At 34.1% G+C, this 20,568-nt stretch overlaps 6 protein-coding genes across 6 annotated transcripts; 3 read left to right on the top strand and 3 right to left on the bottom strand.

Annotated features, from left to right (window-relative positions):
• The first annotated feature begins 746 nt into the window (after positions 1-746).
• Positions 747-2,003, top strand: Tsp_07114 (conserved hypothetical protein). Its single transcript, XM_003381373.1, has 3 exons — positions 747-1,350; positions 1,436-1,512; positions 1,614-2,003. Exons 1-3 carry the CDS (start codon positions 747-749, stop codon positions 2,001-2,003), a joined length of 1,071 nt encoding a protein of 356 aa, XP_003381421.1.
• A 2,408-nt stretch (positions 2,004-4,411) lies between these two features.
• Positions 4,412-6,830, bottom strand: Tsp_07115 (conserved hypothetical protein). Its single transcript, XM_003381372.1, has 6 exons — positions 6,456-6,830; positions 5,859-5,971; positions 5,268-5,817; positions 5,008-5,142; positions 4,774-4,942; positions 4,412-4,704 (listed from the first exon to the last, which is right to left on the bottom strand). Exons 1-6 carry the CDS (start codon positions 6,828-6,830, stop codon positions 4,412-4,414), a joined length of 1,635 nt encoding a protein of 544 aa, XP_003381420.1.
• Positions 6,831-13,967: 7,137 nt separating this feature from the next.
• Positions 13,968-14,955, top strand: Tsp_07116 (hypothetical protein). The gene is made up of 2 exons (XM_003381371.1): positions 13,968-14,035; positions 14,808-14,955. Exons 1-2 carry the CDS (start codon positions 13,968-13,970, stop codon positions 14,953-14,955), a joined length of 216 nt encoding a protein of 71 aa, XP_003381419.1.
• Positions 14,956-15,483: 528 nt separating this feature from the next.
• On the bottom strand, positions 15,484-17,662 carry Tsp_07117 (hypothetical protein). The gene is made up of 3 exons (XM_003381370.1): positions 17,611-17,662; positions 16,665-16,720; positions 15,484-15,720 (listed from the first exon to the last, which is right to left on the bottom strand). The coding sequence occupies exons 1-3, from the start codon at positions 17,660-17,662 to the stop codon at positions 15,484-15,486; spliced, it is 345 nt and encodes a 114-aa protein (XP_003381418.1).
• A 670-nt stretch (positions 17,663-18,332) lies between these two features.
• Tsp_07118 (putative ATP synthase subunit C) lies at positions 18,333-18,752 on the top strand. The gene has a single exon (XM_003381369.1). It carries the CDS (start codon positions 18,333-18,335, stop codon positions 18,750-18,752), a length of 420 nt encoding a protein of 139 aa, XP_003381417.1.
• A 973-nt stretch (positions 18,753-19,725) lies between these two features.
• On the bottom strand, positions 19,726-20,379 carry Tsp_07119 (RNA-binding protein 7). Its single transcript, XM_003381368.1, has one exon. The coding sequence runs from the start codon at positions 20,377-20,379 to the stop codon at positions 19,726-19,728; it is 654 nt and encodes a 217-aa protein (XP_003381416.1).
• Between the last annotated feature and the right edge of the window lie 189 nt (positions 20,380-20,568).

Raw genomic sequence — 20,568 nt, 5'->3', positions numbered from 1 at the left:
TAAGTTTAAGCATGATTTGGAAATAACTGCAGAACCATATCAGCGTATTTTCCATGAAATGAAAAAAGGAAGAAACAAATTCTGATAATGATGTTTTTTGAAAAAGAACATTGCAGACTATTATATGTATATTAATTCTAAAATGTTTTATATTGAAAAAATAAATATACAATAAACACTTAGCTTGCAAATAAATAAACTTTCCACATTTTACGGACAATTGCGTAGGAGTATATGGCATCAACGAAGCGAATGAACAAAAGCAGCATGTATTCGTGGAAATTGGAAATTCACGATTTCCTCTGGAACGCACAACTGCAAATTTCAAGGGACGACTGTCAAATGAGAAACAACATCCTAATTTGCTCTGAAATGACACGTGTGTTCTTGCTTCGCTGTCACAGAATGGAATGTACGATAAAAACTAAAACTGTCAAGTAACAAACGTGAGAATACGGAAATGAAATTATGATTGTAAAATCACAAGACGTTACTATTTCAATTATTTCACTCACAGTGATTGTTGTATGGTTTGTTTTTGCTTAATAAATTTTTTCTGGCGATTTTTCAATTAATTTTTTTAAATGTTTTTTCAATTTGAACTTGAAAATCATAATGCGTTCAAGTGTACTGTTTAAATGGCATGTTTGAATAAACTTTTCGCTTTAAAGTCCATTTATACTTTAAAATGCGCGCAGAAGTGAAAGCGATAAAGTACTCGTCAATTCAGTTGAGTAGCTTTAAACATGGCGAAAGGTGGTCATTCTTCTTCTCACTCCCATTCTTCTACTCGAAGCAATTCTGGTGGAAGAAGTAGTCATTTCCATTCGTCGAAGGGTGGAAAATGTGAAAAAACAACAGAAAGACCAACTCAAACAAAAAGTGGATCCGACGCAAATCGTCCACTTTCAAAATCTCCAATAAGAAGTGATGCATCAATTTCGTCGAAAGGCCGAGGTGAAAGAGGAGGAAAAAGCGGAATTTCGTCAAATGCGAGTCAAGTTCAACACTCAAGTTCGAAAAGAAACGATTCTGGACACCGAAATGATGCATCCCATTTGGCGAGAAGTCAAAAAAGAAAAGTTACATCAACAGCAACCAGCATTGAATCTGTTTTCAAATCACTGGATCAGTATTCTCAACATAAATCAAAAGAGAGGCCTGATACATCCCATCGGTCAGAAAGCCGAAGCAGTGAAAGTGGAAGAAACAGGCGGAGGAACAGGAGACGAAGAAGTGCGAGAAAAAGGAGATCAACAACAACCGAAAGTGAATCGCCTTTCAATTCACTGGATCAGCATTCTCAAAATTATTCCACAGACGGAAGTGATGAATCCCACCGCTCGGAAAGTCGACGAAGAAGAAACAGAAAGAGGAGAGAACGAAGAAGAAGAAAAAGAAGATCAATTGCAACCAGAAGCAAATCTCCTTTCAGTTCACTCGACCGTGATTCTGATCATTATTCCACAGACGAAAATGATGCAGCTCGACGTCGGACGGAAAGTCAAAGCAGTGAAAGTAGAAGAAGTCGGAGAAGAAGGAATAGACGAAGAAGTGCGAGAAGAAGGAGAAGAAGATCAAGAGCAAGAAGCAAATCTCATTTAAGACATCAGTGTGGTGGTCGTTGTGAAATGCCTGAACTGTTGAGTTGTGGTTGCCATCCTGGAATTTATTGTGAACATTGTTTTCGCACTTTACGTCGTTCGTTTCGAGACAAATTCGAATGTTCGTTATCAAAGCGGAACGTTTTGATGCTGCCAGACGACAGTAAAGTCTATCTGCTTAGTCCAAGTGGACGCAGTATGTTTCAAAAGCTTTACGTCCAAGTGAAGTCACCATACGACGCGAGCGCGTTTTGTACAGCTGCAAAATATCCCTCTGAACGGTACAACTTTTCTGGCAGAGATGAGGAGATCAGTCGCAAGCTTTTGAAAAAGCTCCATTTCAAGCATCATCGTACAAGAAAAGGAAGAAGAAATCCCAAACGTGGTCGTGGAACTTGAACAATTTACTGACTAAATTTCTTAAGTTATGAATTTTAAATTTCATTCATTCATTCACATTATTTCTTTTATTATATTACGTTTATTACAATTGATATAATGATGATGATGATGATGATGATGATGATGATAATGATAATAATAATAATTGAAGAAGTAAAATTATATAAATAAACATGTGCTTGCATTGGATGATTTAGTGAAATTTTTTTTGTTTAACATGTTATTATTGGAAAACGCAACAATTAGCCAACATCGTTCAACAGGCAAACATTTTTCATAAATTCAATTGCTTGTTGTTTTGCACTTTTTATTTCAAAATTAAACATGAACAAAACGAACATTTTCGGGAAACAGTGGCAGTACCGGTTGCATACAATGCTGCACCACAATAATTGCACAACTGCACACCGGTTGGTGAGATATCGACAACGAGACAAGTTAAGAATGAATGGAATTGGATATTATTGATCAAAAAACTTCAATGTGGTTCTTTCTTTGACGTTAAACAAAAATCAACGATCTTATCGATGCGGATGTTGAACAGTACACACGGGGAACAAAAACTAGAAATGACCTGCAGGTTTATCTACGAGTACTGTAGGAAAGGGAAAATAATTTTGCCAAAACAAAAATAAACTTTTGTTCAACTGTGTGCTATTGAAAAGAAACCTCAAAACAGCTTACGAAAAACAAAAAGCCTACGGGAGAAATTTTTTCCAAAAAAATATGCAAATAATGGGTTGGAAACAAAAATACAGAATGTAATTGAAACCTGCTTATTTTTTTGCCATGTATATATATATATATTGTATAAAGGTGATCGATTCGAAAAGACACAATGACTGAATGAATGAATTCTCTGCTGCGATTCTTTCCAAGCCACATGATCCTGAATTTTAACTAACAAATTGCAACCTATTCTACAATTACAGAACCATTGAAGCGCCAAAAGAACTAACTACTCATCAGAATAATTAATTGGACTATGTTGAAAAGAAAAAATGGAGAGAGGAAAAGATTACAATACTCCACAAAGAAAAAGAAAAGGAAGAAGTACGTAATCTGCCCCCTCCACACACACACACACACACAAAGCAAACAATTTTTTCACTCGGTTGAGCTTCGTTCACTTACCGGCAGATAATTAAAATTATGAAAAATATCATTAATTAATTAATTAATTAATTAATTAATGAAAAACCCAACAAAAAGAACGAACAAAAACTATTATGGTGCTAAAAGAAAAAACGGTAAATGATAGAAAGAGGGGAAAAAAGAAGAAGAAGAACAACTCTAATAACTAATAAATAATCAAGTGCAGTAAAAAAAATTTAAAAAAATAGAACGTACCTTGTTTAATTGCAAAGAGAAAGAGAGAAAAACAATCACGGGGCAGGGCTAGAAATGTTTTCTTTTTAAAAATGGTAGTTTTGATTTAAGGTAACATGAACAAAAAATACATTATCACAGTTCTCACTCTCTGTTTTTTTTGGTGTTTGTGCAAAGAAGAACGTACGCAGAGAGAAGAAAACGAATTAGTGAAAGAAGATAAACGAACAAAAACAAACCAATAAATAAATAAATAAATTAATTAATTAATACTACCTTTCAGAGGGAAAAAGAAAATTGGTGCAGTAATGAGCGGGAATGATAAATGTTGTGCAATAGGCGGCACGACGAGAGTAGGGAAAATTTGAATATTCTCTCATTTCATTCATACATCACCATATCAGAACTTATTTTTCAACTCGCAACAGTATCAACTGCTGTATATTTGTTTTCAGGAAAAAGTTATTACAACTTACGGTTGAGCTAGTCGAATGTGTGTGTGTGTAAAAATGAAGAAAAATCCGAAGAAAACCTGAAGAAATTTGGAAATTTAGCCATTAAAAAATACCATTGAAAAAATTAAGCAAAATGAAAAACAAACCCAGACGACGATAGATGAAACAAAAAAGAAAAAAAGAGAAAGAGGGTAGAAAGGAAAAAAAATAAAAAGACAAAGCAGTGTTACACCAAAAAAAGAACAAAACAAAACAATCAGTACTAGCAATAGTAGTAGTAGTGGTAGTAGTAGTAGTAGTAGCACTAATGAACTATGCAATTTTTTTTCCTAAAACACAACTTGGTGCGCTTTGGCGACACGACACGCACTACTGTAAAAGTAAATGCATTATTAGACAAAGCTTAATTTAAAATGGCATGATATGGCAAAATAAAAACAAAAAAGAAGAAGAAGAAGAAAAATTACGCATATACTTAATTGTGGGTGGTAGTGGTGGAGGATTGTTTAATAAGGGGAGGGAGAGTTGTTGACGAGGGAAAGTAATAAACAAACTGAAAAAAGCTAATAAAGAAAAAATAATTATATTGTATACGTTGCTGCTGATGAAGTAAGTTATCAGTTATTTGTTGGGTTCGGGCAACTGTGGCGCCGTCTGTTCAGTTTTTCCCTCAGCAACGACGGTGGTGGGGGTGGGGGCGCTGTCGTCTGTTATGGGGGTTGCCTTGGTCGAGTCAGCTTTGGATAACAACATCTCGGCCAAAGCATCGGCACCGAGAAATTTGCTCACCATCTCTTGCTGTTCGGCGGTCAACTGCACGTTGATGGTCAATATCAATGAACAAGCCATCGCGGTACGTGCTCGCCGTACCGTCTTGGTCAACACTTTCAACGCGTTCGCCGTGTTACTCACATCTGCACAATAAACACAACAAATAAACAAATCACGGTACATTTCAAATCAACAACAACAACAACACATACCAATCTCTTCTTGAATGGGAGTGAGGTTGCGGATGAAATTGTTCCGTTCAGTAATACGCAACGTTTGCAACTGTCTCATGGCGCTGAACCAAGCGCGGACTGCCTCGTAAACACGACTGTTCAACGTTTCCGAACGAAGCCATTCCATTTTTTGCAACAAAGTGACGACCTGAGAAAAAAAATATGCAAGTGTCGATCAATCTAATTAATTGATTAATCAATTAATTAAATTACTCTAGCGTGTTCTCGGAAATAGTCGACCAGCATGCGGTCGATTCGAGACGGAGCCACCGGCAGTCGAGGAATCGGTATATTGTTGGAGCTGTTGATTTTTTTCCCCAAATTGTGACGAGCGAGTTCCGCTTCGGTCTGAACAAAATGACAAAAAATTAATACAAAAGCTCACTTATTCTAATTACTGTAGCCTGTAATGTAGAAAATTTTTGAAAATTTCATTTTGAAATCAAACAAATAAGTTTGTCTCATTTTGTAACCTTTTTTCGATCTTTTTCAAGCAGTCGAAATTCTTCGAAACATTCGTCATAACTCAAATGCAAATCCAACAGTGAATCGTTTCGCCTATTTCCCCCTTTCAACGGACCATAATAGGGACGGTACTGGGGATAGGCGGCCGAAAACGGGTACCAAGCCTGAGGACCGGCCCCACCGAACGCCGGCACGTCGTAACACAACGGCACGCCAGACCAGAGCGGCGCCATCGGCTGGCCAGCGCCGCCGTTTCTGCAATAAATCTCCTTCATCGTCATCAAGTCGTCTTGGTGGTGATAGTAGGAAGGATTCGGCCGAGGGGCCAGAAAGCCGAAAGTGCCGTCCGATGCCAGTACCGGGTTCACCGTCATCGGCAACAGCGGTGCCATGCGACTCAACGCCCGACGTCTGGCCATCTCGCTGGCCATCTGCTCGCAGGCCAGCCTCTGCGACGGCGACATGTAGCAGGAGACGTAGCGCGGCGGTTCGGCGTCAATTTTCACAACCGACGGTTGTTGAGTCGACGAGTCCCAGTTGTCGCCGAACAACCAGCCGCTGGCTGTTGTTGTTGTTGTTGTCGCTGTTGTTGTGCCCACCGTTGTGGGGATGGGAGTGGCACCGTTGATTCCGTTGTTTCCAGTGCCGTTGATTGTGACGTCCAATTTCGGTTCTTTCCAAATGCCGGCAGGAGACCAGACTGAATCGCCGGCTGAATTGCCAGGATAAAACAACGACGAATGGAGCTGTTGTTGCCGACTATTACCATCACTGCTACCGGTACTACTACTATTACTACTGCTGCTGCTGCTGCTACTGCTACTGCTACTGGTGCTACCGCATGAGGAACCGCTTGCATTCCAACCGTCGTAACCACCACCAGTACCACCACAATGCTGGTTGAACAAATCGTCGCCAGTCGACCAGACAGAGGCGTGGTTGTTGTTGTTGTTGTTGTTGTTGTTGTGATGAAAAAAAGCACTACCGCTGGAATTGGACCAAGTTGAACAATAATATTTGTAATAGTTGTCGTTGTTGGCAGTGCTCGGGGCAGAGAGTGGACTGGCAGTGGTGGTGGTGTCGTTGTAGCCGGCACCTTGCTCAATTTCCAAACGGACCAGTTGTTCCAAAACGGGCGACAAATTCACACTCAGCAACGACGAAGAATCACCGCCGCCGCCGCCGCCGCCGCCGACGGCCATTGCCGGCGCGCTACTCGACCGACTCGACGAAGACAAGCTGGCAACGTCGAAACTGGAGCCCAACGCCGGTTTGCCATCGCCCAAACTACCGTAAGACAACGACGACGACCGATCCATCGGACTGTTCGAGTCGGACTGGTCGTTTTCCGAAGCGGTGAAATAGCCGTCGGCCGACGACAACAACGTCGACGACGGTTTTTTGGCGTCGAAATCCTGCGACCCGTTGTCGTCGTCCAATATGTCGAGCAAGTAACTGTCCACTCGTCTGACCAGCTCGTCGTCCATCGGATCGGCCTGGTCGGACGCCAGTCGACCGACTGGGCCGGCCGACGACTCGCCGCCGATCAACAATTCGCCAACTGCCATCATTGGGGGAGATTTTTCTCTTTTCAAATGTGCGCAAGGAAATTTTCTCTCTTCACTGCTCGTCCAACTGTGCTAGCACGCAACAGACTGCACACAAAGCAAAATACAACTGGAACAACAAAAAAATTAAAAAATAAACATCAGTCGTGTCAAGTACAGTAGCAACCGCGAAACTCGTCCCTCCGCTCCCTTCCCGGATCGACTGAGAAAAGCCAACCGAACCGCCAGTAGAATAAAATCAAACGAACGCGAACGGGGAGGGGGAAGGGCGGAAAAATTTGCATATTCATTCAAACACAACAAACACGGAACCGACGCGGATCGTTGGATACAACGTTGCGTTTTGTAGACACACACACACGCACACACGCGTTTCGCTTGCGAACGTGTCGCTTCGACGCACTGACAAAAGTCGACTCTTCTACAATAAACAACAGAAAATCGACAAACAAAAATCAAATAATAAATCCTCCTCCCTTGGCATACATTACCAGCGTGCATCGTCAGTCAGTTGTAAATATTTTCCATTTCAAAAATTAAAACAAACAAACGAATAAACAAACAAAATCCACCCAAAATAAAAATTGGCCCAGAGAAAAAAAATAAATAAATATTCTTTAAAAAATTGTGAAAAAATATTTTTTTTTTCCTCTTTCTGAAAAACATCAATCAAAATATCGGTGCGTGTCAAAATATTCGAAAAAGAAAATTTTTCATAATAATTCATCAAATGAGGAAGAGAAAATGAAAGCAACAAAAAATATCGACGGGCAAAATGTTCGACTAAATAATAATAATAATAATAACAAACAGTTCGTATATTTTCAAAGAAAAAAAATTATCAACCAAACAATGTACTGGAAATTCGTTGATAAAGAATGGAATAATCCACTCACTCTGGCAAATGTGATATTAATAATTTCGACAATTATGGAGAAAAAATAAAAGTTATCAAACAGCAGCTCATTCACCGGTTGCAAACATTGAACAAGTTGGACATCAAAAAGAAAAACACAACCACAGGTACATTTAATATAGACGAGGAAGCGAAAAGTAAGAAAAATGAAAATCGTTAATTATTAAATATTATTCAAATATTTTCCGGGATAGAAAAACAGTTCCGCTAGTGAAAATTGACAATCAACAGCTGTTTTCGTGTCAAAATTCATCACCGTCGTCAACAATATTGAAATCATTCTATAACAAGCCAACAAGGCGAGGAGTAAAAATGCCCGGCGGCATGATCAAATTCACTTTTCCGCCTGACAGCATCTAGAAAATCTAGATCAACGTGCAATATGCAAACTTTTTTTTTCCAACGAAAGCTTCATAACAAAATACAAAATTGTTCATTCAACTGAAATGCAAAACATTACTTACGTACAAAGTATTATCGAAAAATTGATATTAAAAAGTATAATAATTGCAAAAGCATATATATATAGTTGTTTAGTCGAAGGGAATATCAGTACAGAAGAAGAAAAAGCCGAAACAAGAGATAAGGAAGCAAGACACTGCTGCTGCTGCTGCTTAAACCAACCAATCTGAAACTGCGGTTGAAACAAGAAGCAACAATTTGCGAGCATAAATCGGTCAAAGCTAGACGAGAATTTTGATTCATAAAAATTTCCGCCCAGACGGAAGTGTACGCAATCAGCCGAGCAATTGGATCGATAAAAAAAATATTTAAAAAAAAACCCCTATCCCAAGCAAGCAAAAGCATTGGTGATGCTTTTTTTTGTGAAAATAATTCAAAGACCACCAAAGAGCAGGACAAGAAACGCTTCAAAATAGATCATCAAACGGAAATTACAAATTCATATACTGCCGTCAGTGGGATAATTGACAACGCAAGTTCCTTCCTTGAAGAAAATGATAATTGAAACAACAACAAGAAAAAAAAACAAACAACCGCTAAAAATAGTCAATTCACTTTTCAAATTTCAATCAATCGTAAAATTCATAATAAATCCATACATGCATGCTTATTTACTTACTATATCCAGACGACAGTTTGAAATTGCACATTTTCCAGTGCAGTCAGTACAGTTTCCAGTGAAGAATGATGGCTATTTTGAATTGTCAACTGTGTAAAATAAAAATGCATTAAAAATTGTTCAATTTTAGGCTGCTTTCTTCCTTATCTCTCTCTCTCTTTCTTGATCGTTTCAAGCAATGTCTATGTACAGTAAGCGAATTACAGCAGTTGAATAAATAATGATCAGCTGAATAATATTTGGACCAAAGAAGAAGATAATAAAATAAAAAAAAGATTAATTAATAATCAAAGAGAAGTAGATTAAATTGAAATTTAAATCTACCATCAATTTTCAAGTGATAATATCCTGCAATGACAGTCTGAAAAATACGACCACAACACTAAACAATAAATAAAATAACCCACTTTTTGCAAATTTGAACATATATAGACAATAATTTTATGATTGGAGCAAAAAATTTATGCCTGTACCGTGAAAAAGCGGTGTGAGATAAAACCGATCACATTTGCAGTATGTGTACAAATTTATGAACACTAGCTGAAAAAGCCTGGTGAAATATTGTCTCAATGACAACGGCACATTATTTTATTTGCCACTGCAATGTTTTCCCATTTCCGGGTAGAGTGTGTGTGTGTGTGTGCGTATTGGAAAAAATTTCCCTTTTCGTCAACAAGTCACAGACTGGCACCGTATACGATGAACAGTGACAAGCATTTAACATTTCACATTCGCTATTATGCAATCTGAACGAAAATTTCAAAGTTATTCTGTTTTCTTTTGGTTTCATATGCAAAGTCCCTATCAAAAGCACATCAAAAAAGAAAAATTGAAAAACAAAAATTCACAATCGAACTTCTATCCTTTTCCTTGCCACGATGTTCAATAACAGAAAAATAAAAATTGAACAAAAAAATTACTATAATTTGTTAATAAAATAAATAATTTTTAACGAGCGCAAAATCAAACACCAATTTCAGCAAACATTGAATAATATGCCGCGTTTTCAATTAACAATGCGAAAGCTATATGTGGACTATTATTAATGAAACCGAAGCTTTTGTGACTTGGAGAAAAATTTCAAATTCACATCACCACCTACAAGCGGCAATTGAAAGGGGGGGAGGGAGAGGTATGGATTTTGCGTTTTCAATTCTGCTGATTTATTTTCACGCACTGATCTATAAAAATAAAAACAAAGAAAACAGACTATAAAAACTAATCGATTTCAAACAAATCTAAAAACAACAACAAAAAATAAAAAACAATAATAATTCACAGATTTTAATCAAAAGTTTTCGTTAAATTTGTTGGAAGAAATTGAAATCAATTGAACAATGTTAAAGTAAAACTGTCGTAAAAGAAAATCGATGCTATCGAAAAGCTGCAAATATTGCCCAGAGATAAATTCAAATGTTCAGCAGTTAATCGCAAAATTTACCTTTGTATAAACAAAATTACTACTATTCAAATGGAACAAATTGAAATAAATTTGCATTTTCAAAGTTCACCTTCGACAACAACGTGATGATCAAACGTGAGGCGTAACAATGAATGAAATTCTGTATATGGCAGGCAAAAAAAAACAATAATAAGATAACCCAATATCAGTTTAACCAATAAATATATAACGATAATAAAAGCCAATATAAATAGGAAAATGTAAATATGTGACAAAAACAAGTTATTAATGACGACACCATACACATATGTACGATTGCACTGTAAACGTAATTAAATAAACGATCATCGAACAGCACAGTTCATGAAATAGGCAGATTGATATTTTTAAAAAAAATAGATGACAAAATGTTCAAAGCTTTCTAACAATCAAGATGAGTGATATTAAAAACAATATTTTTCCACAATTGCCAATTAAAACCCACATTAGTTATTACTACGCAAATTATGCTTTTAGAATAATAAAAATGAACACTTATTCATCTCAATGAGCATAATATAAAAAAATATAAACGCTTAATTCACAGCAGTACTATTGTAAAATGATAACGATTATCTGAAATTGATTACACGGAAAAGTATTTCAAATAAAAAATTAAAAGTATTACACGGGCACGCGCATTTACACTAGATGTAAAACTAATTTATACATCAAAAAACCATCGCACCGTCTGTCACTTGACATCAATAAAACCTTGACACCATCAAATAGAAGGCATTTTTTTCTGATAGTTTAATGAACTGTGGCTACTTTCTTCTGGTTACAACTTTTGCTGAGCTTCCTTTTTAAGCATGAAAACACGCTGAATTGTACTGATAATTCTGGATGAAAATCAATAGCGAAAAAGTAAATCGAAATTTGAACTTTTTGTTCCTGCAATGTTTTCTTTGAATCAAAATTCAAACATTTTCAACATTCACATTTAATAAGTTGACACTTTTTCATCGTGGAACAAAAAATGAAACACATAAATGAGACGAAAATTTCACTAGCAAAAAAAGAAAACTTTCAGCAATAGCTACCACTTCAATTGAATAGAATTCACAGAAAAAAAATCTACATTACAAACACATACTCGAAATTGTAATTAATCATCGAATACATGGCTACCTTGTGACTTGTGTCTGACGGATGAGAAAAACTGTACAAATACAGAAAAGTGGACGAAATTTCCTTGGATTTGAAAAAAAGTGAAAAAACCAATGAGGCAGAAGCAGATATGAGATGATCAAAACAAGTTATAAACAATGCTTCACTTCACTAAAAATATGAAATGTTGCTTTTTCAAATTTCCTGCCAGCTATTGTACTTGAAAGTACTGTACATTGGTTTAGCGATTTGCAAGTAATTAAATTCAGAAAACTAATAACATTATTAATAATCTGTTCAGTTGTAAAGAGAAACATTAAATTACCATTAGCCTATTCATTTTTTATTAACATTTAATTAACGAAAAATGGGCAAGATTAAATATTCAGAAATTTTTACGTGAAATTTTTACGAAATATTGTATTAATAACAATTTGGTTTTTATTGTAAAAATTAAAATTTTTTAAATATGATTACCAATATTTTATTAAATAAAAAATAATTTGTCAAAAAAAGTTATCATAAAGAAAAACAAAATAAAATATATAAAAGTATGATAAACTTACTCTGAAATTGGTAAAAATACTTACTTGAACGCTATAATAGTTACTGTAAAAATTGAAATATAAGGAAGAGTTTGAATGGTGAAAAATTTCGCAAGTAAAAGTGTAGATTGGTGTGAATTGGATTATCTGGTTGGGTGAAAATTGAAAATATTCAGCGAAAAATGAACATCAATTTGAGTGGATTGAACTGTTTTTAAAAATTGGAATGAATATTGAAAAAGAGGAACGTTGACGCGAGCAAACAATGACGTTTAATGTCGCAATGGCATAAAGAAGTGAATAAGTGCGTTTGTGTGGAAAATCATAGCTTGTTGATTGATCGTCGCCTGTCGTGTGTCGCATGCACGCGTGGGTGCAGCAGATCAGTGACGCAATACTGCATCATCCAGGGGTATCGTTAGCCGCAACGAGGCGGAAATTTACATGCTAGCCTGGTAAATATCGTCGAATATTGGTTGTTTTTTTCTACTTATTTTGTTGAAAAGGAAAATAGGAAAGAGGAAAAGAGGAGTGAAAATTGCTGTGAAAGAAGGAAAAGATTTTTGAAAATCTTCGACAGAGAGAGAAGAATTCGAATCAATTGTCACAAAACCATTGCTGCACAATAATTGCCTCCATACAAGGAAGAGTACGAGCAAAATGACCAGCGAAGCTTCTACGCAAAATTAAAGCTCGAAATTAATTTAACAAATTCTAATGCATCAATAAAAAGAAAAATGCGATGAGACGACGAGGGATTTAGTGAAAAAAATAAAGAATATACGAAGTTTTCAAAATGATCAATCTGTTGTTTGGTGGATTTAGAAATGAAAATAAATTGTCGTGCTGATTTGAAATTTAAAATTAAAAAATTGAAATTGCTTACTGTCGCTTGTTGAGCAGTTGTACTCAGCATGGGAATTTTTTGATTAGATTGAAACTGTTCATCGCGGATCTTGCTCGACAAGAGCGGACAAGTGATGTTCAGAAAACGCTTAAAATATTTGCCGAGGCAAGCTGCCGCTTGTTCTTCACAAAGACACTTGACAGGGAAATGATGACGCGTTGACGTGGCAAAAGCTGGCATTTTCCGTCAAACGGTAATGTCATCTATTCTAATTAAACAACCGAACTCAATAATAATTTTTCACCTTTCCGTGGCGAAAAAGATTTTCATTAAAACATTGATTATCATTATCATCGTATTAAAAAGTGCTGAACTGTGTGCCCGTGGCAGATGCACACAGCTGCATATTATATACAATCCCCTGCTTATAGAAGATTCATTGAACAAAGCAAATATTTATCAACAATTTCAACGTACAATAGCTAAACAACAAAATGCAATTCTGTCAACAAAATAATACCTTTCAACATATTGTTCGATTCAATTGTAAATTTCGACGTATGATGATGATTTCCTTTTTGAAAAGGAAGGAAAAAAGAATATCCCTTTCACGAAGATAATGAAAAACTTTTTTTCTGCTCAATTTGTAAAAAAGCGTCATTAGCATTGCAAATTATGCAAATATTATTTAAATTAAATGAACAACTTTCAAACAATTATGTGAACTATTGAATAGACAAAGTGGAAGTGCACAGGTGAACTTGAAGAATTGATTTAAATTTTATTGAAAAGCAGACAAAAGAAATCAAAATACAAAAGTAGCTAAAATTTAAATATGAAAGCGGAACAATAAAAATAGAACAACATGCCAGTATCACACAATCAGATCACAATACAGAAGACAGAGCAAATACAGTTTATGTCAGATATGATGACTTTTTTTTCAATTAAATCAACCATTTCAATAATTCACTTTATTGTAATGTAGCTGTTTTATGAAAAAGTATTAAAAATAACAAATTGAAAATATTCTGAACTTTATAATAACCATTTGATGATAAACGATTTCAACTTTAACAATTACTAAATGTTAGTTGTTGTTTGAATTTGAATATCACTTACCTAAAATAAGTATTGTTGAAAAATTTGAATATTCAAAAGTAAAAGGGGCAAAAGCAAAAATCAGCGAAACCTATAGAAATGGTAATCCATGCAGGGCGGTGCCACCCGGCTGGTGTGAAAACACTAATAGTGAAGGAGAAGCGAGAGTAAGAGAGAGTTCATGTGTTTTTTCATAAAAAGAAATTTGCACCAGCCTGTCCCTGGTCCAGGAAAAGTAGAAGCTTTACAACCGACCGGTACTGGACGGTACTGTAAAAAGACAATGACCTTATTGATACTGTACGACCTTAAACTGCAGTTGGACGGTCGCTTGATCATCACGCGCGCCACAGCCCACCGCATGCGCAACACAAGCCGGCAACATCTTTTTTTACTATTCCACAATTTTATTCTCCCAGAGATCTGATCAGGCAACATTTTTTATTTTTTCCCACTATTCCAGCAACAATCACGTGCCCAAAATATGCAAATTATTTGAAAATATTATTTTTTGTTTTTTTTTGCTATTTCTTCCAAGTAAAAAGCATCCTACATCAGAGTATACGTACTGAAACAAAAAAACCAGCTAAATATTGTACTTAATCTTGCAATGAAAATTCAAATTAAAAGGCAAAAAAGCATATTCAAATTTTCCACTCAAAATTAATGCTCCTTTTTTATATTAATAAGATTTAACTAAATAAATGAATCATCACGACGACTCTGCTCATTTTTATCATTATTGCACATTACAATATTGGTGAATTTTATTTAAAACTTTGTCTTTTTTTCAATAAAATAATCAATAAATTTTTATTTAATCAAATTTTCAAAAAGTTTTAAATAAATTACTTCAATGAACAAAAATAGGGAAATAAGCTCGTAAAAATGAGTGACCATCCACAGATGAAAATTTTTGATTGTTGTACAAATTTTCAGCTCCAGTGTAAACCATGAACTAATTGATTATAAAAGACACACTGTTTTCATTGTCAATAAAATTTGTACATTTGTAAATTTCACTCTTTATCACCCAGCTTTATTAATGCAACAACTATTGGATATGGTAAAAGTAAAAATTGGATGATGATGCTGAGAAATTTTTATTTGAAATTTACAAACGTGATTCAATTCAAATTTATTCTCATAATTAGCATTCAACTTTCGCCAAGCCAATTTATCCATTTGTCACAATGTAAAAAATAAACAGATGACAATTTCAAAACTTTCATAATTTACAATTCGATGGCATTTTTGTTTTCTTTTTTAAATGTTTTAAATATTCATTTAAATTTTTTGAAAAAAACAAAATTTGTCTTAATTTTAATGAGCGATTTCTTTTCATCTTTGAACTCTGTCAAAATGGCAAACTTGTCAGCAAATGCCTGTGATCACCGGGATGAACAGTGAAATATGTATGCATCATGTGCCTCTATCTCTACACCATCTATTCGAAATCTGCTTATTATTGGCTCAATAACGCCGTTCGTATAATATTAAAAACAAAAAAAAATTACTCATATTTATTAGTGATAATTTTCAAATCAACTTACATTCAGATCAAATGTCGAAAACAATTAACAACAAACAAACAGTGGCTTTTTCAAATATTCATTTAGTGGAATAATTTGCATAAAGTGTGATTCACTTCGGTAATAGATTGTCGAAGCTGTGTTGAACGGGGCAGAAGTGGAGTAAGTGATGAAACACGCTGTTGCTGTACTTTGTCGACATACGTTGAGTGAGAACGTCTTAAGAAGAAAGCGTTTATCACAAAATAGCCTGTTGTTGGACGACGACCTTGAACAAAAACTGGCTTACACTGTTGCCGAAGGCTTGCAAGAGAAGTAAGCTGCATTTTTTGTTTTAAAATCATAAATAAACAAACAAATAAACAACAACAAAGCAAATGAACTCAAATTACATAATGAACTGGTGTTGATTATAATCCTTTATATATATATATGTATATACATATTCTGCTTTCGTCATCTTTCATTTCTTCTTCATAATCTAAAAATCAAAACAATTCATGCTAATGGAATTTTTTAAACTTATATTTATCAATAACAAGAAAATTGCATTCAAATTAATATCAAAATTTTATGCAAATATTCTTCTTCTGTTTTCAATTGTTCAAACTTCAAAAACATCATCATCACTTGATCAAATTGGATTCCATTTTCCGTTTTTGTTAATCTTTCCAACACGATGAAAAAATAAATTTCTACACAATCAACTTTACCAACTTCATCATTGACATGCTTTTTATTTAAACATATTTATGCTAATTTTTTAAATATTCATTTCAAATTTGCCAAATTTCATCGTTTTCAACAGTTAATCTAGAATATATATTTTTCAATTCTAACAAGGTTAAAAAAGAGATTCTTATAAAAATGCTGAAGATGACTACGTCAACAACCATGAACAAACTTTCCATGCATTGCTTTTTTTTCTTAAATGTGAACATGCATCTTGAAACAAGCAAATTCAAAGTTGAAAGCTGTAACATTTCGTTGCAATGCATTTTAATATTATTACTATTGGAAAATTCAAACTACTTTTCTTCCATCATCTTTTCTTTTTTGTTTACACGAATACTTTCCAAAATAACAAAAGTACACGATTAAGGGAATTTTATCTTCATTTTAAACTGCATAATGCTATTTATTTAAGAAATCACAATTTATCACGCTTGTCATTAGCATTTGTCACATGGCATACTAGATAACATCTCAAAATAACAGATTGTTTCAAATACTTGCGGAGTACTTAGTAAAATGTTACACTCACTTTCTGAACTGACACGTAAACTGCCACATCTTGTAAACAGCTCACTTGGCAGAAGACTGCAATTTTGAAGAAGCCAAAAATGTAAATGAATTTTTTTTCAAAAACTTTAAAAAAATATTGCAAAGCTACACTGTCCTTTGATGAAGCGTAATTTAAATATCGACGACCATCAAAGTGGCATTGAAAAATATCGTTCATTTATTAACATATTTTTGTTTGTTGAAAATCTAATAGAACAAAATTGAAATAATTATATTAGGTGATGCGCTAGATTATTAATTTATTTTCAGCTGTTGAACAATAAAATGATATTAAAAGTGAAATTCGTTTTAAAGAAAGGCTTCATCATACTGAAATAATGTTCACACAAGAATCCTTCACATCATCAGAAAGAAACCCAAGAAAAACATTCACATTTGCTTCACAAATGCAATATTTTTAAAATGAATTCTTTCAATAATTCGACGTTTAATATAAACTGCAGAAATAACCTTCTAGTCTTATTATAACTCTGTAATGGATCTATGATGTATTAACGTCTGTACTTTTTAATTAACAATTGCTCACAACACACAACTGATATGAATAATTATATAATGCAAAAATAACCTGTTATTCTTTATTTCAACGACATCTTTAAAATCAACATTAAAAAAACTACACTTAAAAGTTTGAACAGAGCAATGAAAAATTAAAAATAAAAAAAGAACCATCTGATTTATACTTTTACCTGGATGGAGACTTTAGGAAAAGTTACTTCACGTACGCAACACAATACATTATAGATCAACCATTCTAATTTAAAAAACTGAAAAGAGGATACTGGTAAAGTTTTCATAAAATACTCGCAAAAAAACAGACACCTTTAAGCACTTAAATTAAAAATTACATATTGAACACATTAAAAATTGTAAACAGTTACTTTACACAAATTAAAAACACTAACCTTTTTTTGAATCTAATCTCGCCTTATCAAGAACAATAATTCTTGATTTCATTATTAAAATAATGGTGTATGATTAAAAATTTCTTTTATCAATGCATCGTCACATCACTAATGAAAATTGTTTAAATCAATAATCATTAATCACATCAATATATTGTACTGTAAACAATCAAACAGAAAACTAAAAGTTCAAACGACTCATTAACAACAGACTTTGATGTTTTATTGAACATCTTACGGTCTGACAATACTGTGAATTCAAGTAGATTAATAGGAACTCAAAAAGCTTCATTTAGCTTCTTATAAATTATAACATATAATGAAAAATTTTTAGCAAATATTCATGCTTTTAATAGTAATGATTACCAATTGATAATTTTTTATCACCTAGTATTACTGTATTCATTATAATGTCAATAAACATTATTTTTGTAATGTTTTTGGAATATAAATGTATTTTATTTTAATAAAAATTAAGTTTTCCGTATTTTTTACTTTAATGTGGAATTTTATTGTAGTCAATTGCAAACTTTTGTATGCCATACTTTTTACTCAAATAAGATATACTGTCATATGCTGATGATATGTTATTTTACTCATCTCATTTGTGAATTGTACTTTGTAATGTTAGTTAGTAGAGTTTGCTTGTGATTATTTTCAGGGAATGATAAATTAGCAGTTTCAATGATGTTTTAACTAATTTAGGAGTTCTAAGATCGAAGATGCAGCCTATGTTACCTTTACGTGCGTTTAGCTTGTGTCGGTACATGCACACAGGAAATTCCATCACAGTTCCGAGTGCAGCGGCATTTATTAAATCATTTCAACTTGGCATTGGTTCCAAAAGTCAATACATCAGTGGTAATCAATTTCTACAAAATCATCGTACATTTCGCACTTCTTCTTCGATGCGCGACATTGATCAAGCTGCCAGATATATCGGCGCGGGCGCAGCAACTGCTGGTATGGCTGGTTCCGGTGCTGGTATTGGAACTATATTTGGTTCACTAGTTATTGCTTACGCTAGAAACCCTGCCCTGAAGAATAACTTATTCAGTTACGCAATTTTGGGCTTTGCTCTGTCTGAAGCTATTGGTCTGTTTGCCATGTTGATCGCTTTCATGTTGTTATACGCTTTCTAATCAAAGTATAACCTTTCTCAAAAGTGATCTTATGAAACAGAAACTTATAGATAAATTTGAAACGCTTAGTCATCAAAATTAAATATATTCTCGGGAATTTGTGTTTATGTCATTTTGAATTTATTTCTTATGTCAAAATGAGCAGTATCAGAGGTGTTGTTCAGATTAACGTGATGTTAATTTTTTAACTTCAAAGAATTGTTTAACGTATTGGGAGAGATGTTGAAAATGTTTTTTAAACTTAACAAATTAATTCAAGGAGTAAACACAAGCTTTGAGCTGATGATTTAATAATTTTTTTTGTATATGAAAGCATCTTTTAATTTTTGAAATAGTCAATAAAATAATATTGTCTTGCTGTTGATGAAATTAACATCAGTGTTACTGAACAGTTTTCGGTTAAACAGCTGAATTAAAATTTTCGCAGTCATATTTTAAGACAAAATTACGGGAAAAATACAGCATTTGCATGTTTCTATAGTTGCTATCAAAATCGTGTAACAAAAGCTGAACGTAAAATATGTTATACTGAATTATATTCAACACTTTATAAAATAAGTATAATCATAAATAAATTCGTTTTAGTCACCTTACGGTAATTCGATAACTGCATTAATAATGGTAATGAAACTGATTACTTAAATTTTGGAATCGATGGAATAAAAAACTTCACATTTCTTCACTCAACGTAAAAACTTTTTCACGTTCAGAATTTGTTTCAATTATTTGATAAAACATTTGCATAATGGACATTAATTTATTATGATTAACTTCTTTTTTCAACAAATGATTTTCTTTCAATTTTCAACCTTGCCCAAAACAGTATTTGTAAACATAAACAACCTTATTAGAAAAGTGCTGTTAAAAACACTTTCTATCAAAACAGCAAATATACATAAATCGTGCAATATATTCAGCTTTGCCAAAAATACAAGTGCAAAAAAATGCTGACTGCAAAAATCACAGAGAGGTATTAACGAGCTGGCGGATGTCCTTTCTTGAACTGCTTCTTAGGATGACTAGATTTCCCACGATTGGCAGAAGAATAAGAATAAGGAGCCCGAATGTTTTTATACGTATTACCACGATACTGTCTCCCATAACGTTCTCTTTCATTTTCGTAGTAACTTTGGGTCCAATAAGTAGGCCGATAAGATTCGTAATGTCTGGCACCACGAGGGCTATAAGGATATGAAGAAGACCCGGGATGAGTATTTCGCATATTGCGCATATATCTCTCTCTCTGCTGTTGTTGTCGCTGAAATCTATCTTTCATTTTCATTTCTCGCACATAATCTTCACGAGGGTATGGTATCAATATACACCACAGCGGCTCTGGATAATCACAATCATTTGGTTCACCAAAGCAGTGCATTGTATGTGGACGCGGACGTAGGCGCAATGGCTGTCCGAAAAGACGTATACCATTCATCACGTTTATGGTATATGGAACCGATTCGGAGTGGAAAAATGTAACAAACGCATGCGAACAAGTTTTTCTTTTTCTCACATTTTGTACAGGACCAGCTTGCACGAAAAGTTCGTACAGCAATTCTTCGGTAACATTTTTATGACAATTCAAAACTACCAAAGTACGATCGTCAATATTATCAAATGGCCTGTTCATGGCAGTGAATAATTCAATGTATAATCGAAAAAACACTTTCTATCCAGCAAAAAAACGGAACTACTGTGTTAAGAAAATCAAGTTCAATGAAGTTCAAATCTATGACCGTCAAAAGACCACTTTTAAAAATTGCACAAATGTGTTTTATTATATGAGAAAAAATGTTTCCCAGCAATGTGCTTTCACCTG

This window comes from Trichinella spiralis, assembly GCF_000181795.1.
Source record: "Trichinella spiralis strain ISS 195 chromosome Unknown Scfld1, whole genome shotgun sequence".
Classification (NCBI taxonomy): domain Eukaryota; kingdom Metazoa; phylum Nematoda; class Enoplea; order Trichinellida; family Trichinellidae; genus Trichinella; species Trichinella spiralis.
The sequence above is the reverse complement of the archived record's forward strand: the minus strand, read 5'-3'. Positions and strand labels throughout refer to the sequence as shown.

Excerpts from the sequence above, each read along its gene's own strand:
- Tsp_07116 (XM_003381371.1), top strand. The coding sequence starts at position 13,968 with ATGGTAATCCATGCAGGGCGGTGCCACCCGGCTGGTGTGAAAACACTA. Across the intron at positions 14,036-14,807 it reads ATAGTGAAGGAGAAGCGAGA|CTCCAGTGTAAACCATGAAC; the intron begins GTAAGAGAGAGT and ends ACAAATTTTCAG.
- Tsp_07118 (XM_003381369.1), top strand. The coding sequence starts at position 18,333 with ATGCAGCCTATGTTACCTTTACGTGCGTTTAGCTTGTGTCGGTACATG.
- Tsp_07117 (XM_003381370.1), bottom strand. The coding sequence starts at position 17,662 with ATGAAATCAAGAATTATTGTTCTTGATAAGGCGAGATTAGATTCAAAA. Across the intron at positions 16,721-17,610 it reads GAGATTAGATTCAAAAAAAG|TCTTCTGCCAAGTGAGCTGT; the intron begins GTTAGTGTTTTT and ends TCAAAATTGCAG. Across the intron at positions 15,721-16,664 it reads TTTACGTGTCAGTTCAGAAA|CTTACTTCTCTTGCAAGCCT; the intron begins GTGAGTGTAACA and ends CAAAAAATGCAG.
- Tsp_07114 (XM_003381373.1), top strand. The coding sequence starts at position 747 with ATGGCGAAAGGTGGTCATTCTTCTTCTCACTCCCATTCTTCTACTCGA. Across the intron at positions 1,351-1,435 it reads TGAATCCCACCGCTCGGAAA|TTCACTCGACCGTGATTCTG; the intron begins GTCGACGAAGAA and ends ATCTCCTTTCAG. Across the intron at positions 1,513-1,613 it reads TCGGACGGAAAGTCAAAGCA|TGTGGTGGTCGTTGTGAAAT; the intron begins GTGAAAGTAGAA and ends TTAAGACATCAG.
- Tsp_07119 (XM_003381368.1), bottom strand. The coding sequence starts at position 20,379 with ATGAACAGGCCATTTGATAATATTGACGATCGTACTTTGGTAGTTTTG.
- Tsp_07115 (XM_003381372.1), bottom strand. The coding sequence starts at position 6,830 with ATGATGGCAGTTGGCGAATTGTTGATCGGCGGCGAGTCGTCGGCCGGC. Across the intron at positions 5,818-5,858 it reads CCACTCCCATCCCCACAACG|CGGCTGGTTGTTCGGCGACA; the intron begins GTGGGCACAACA and ends AACAACAGCCAG. Across the intron at positions 5,143-5,267 it reads TTGAAAAAGATCGAAAAAAG|ACCGAAGCGGAACTCGCTCG; the intron begins GTTACAAAATGA and ends CATTTTGTTCAG.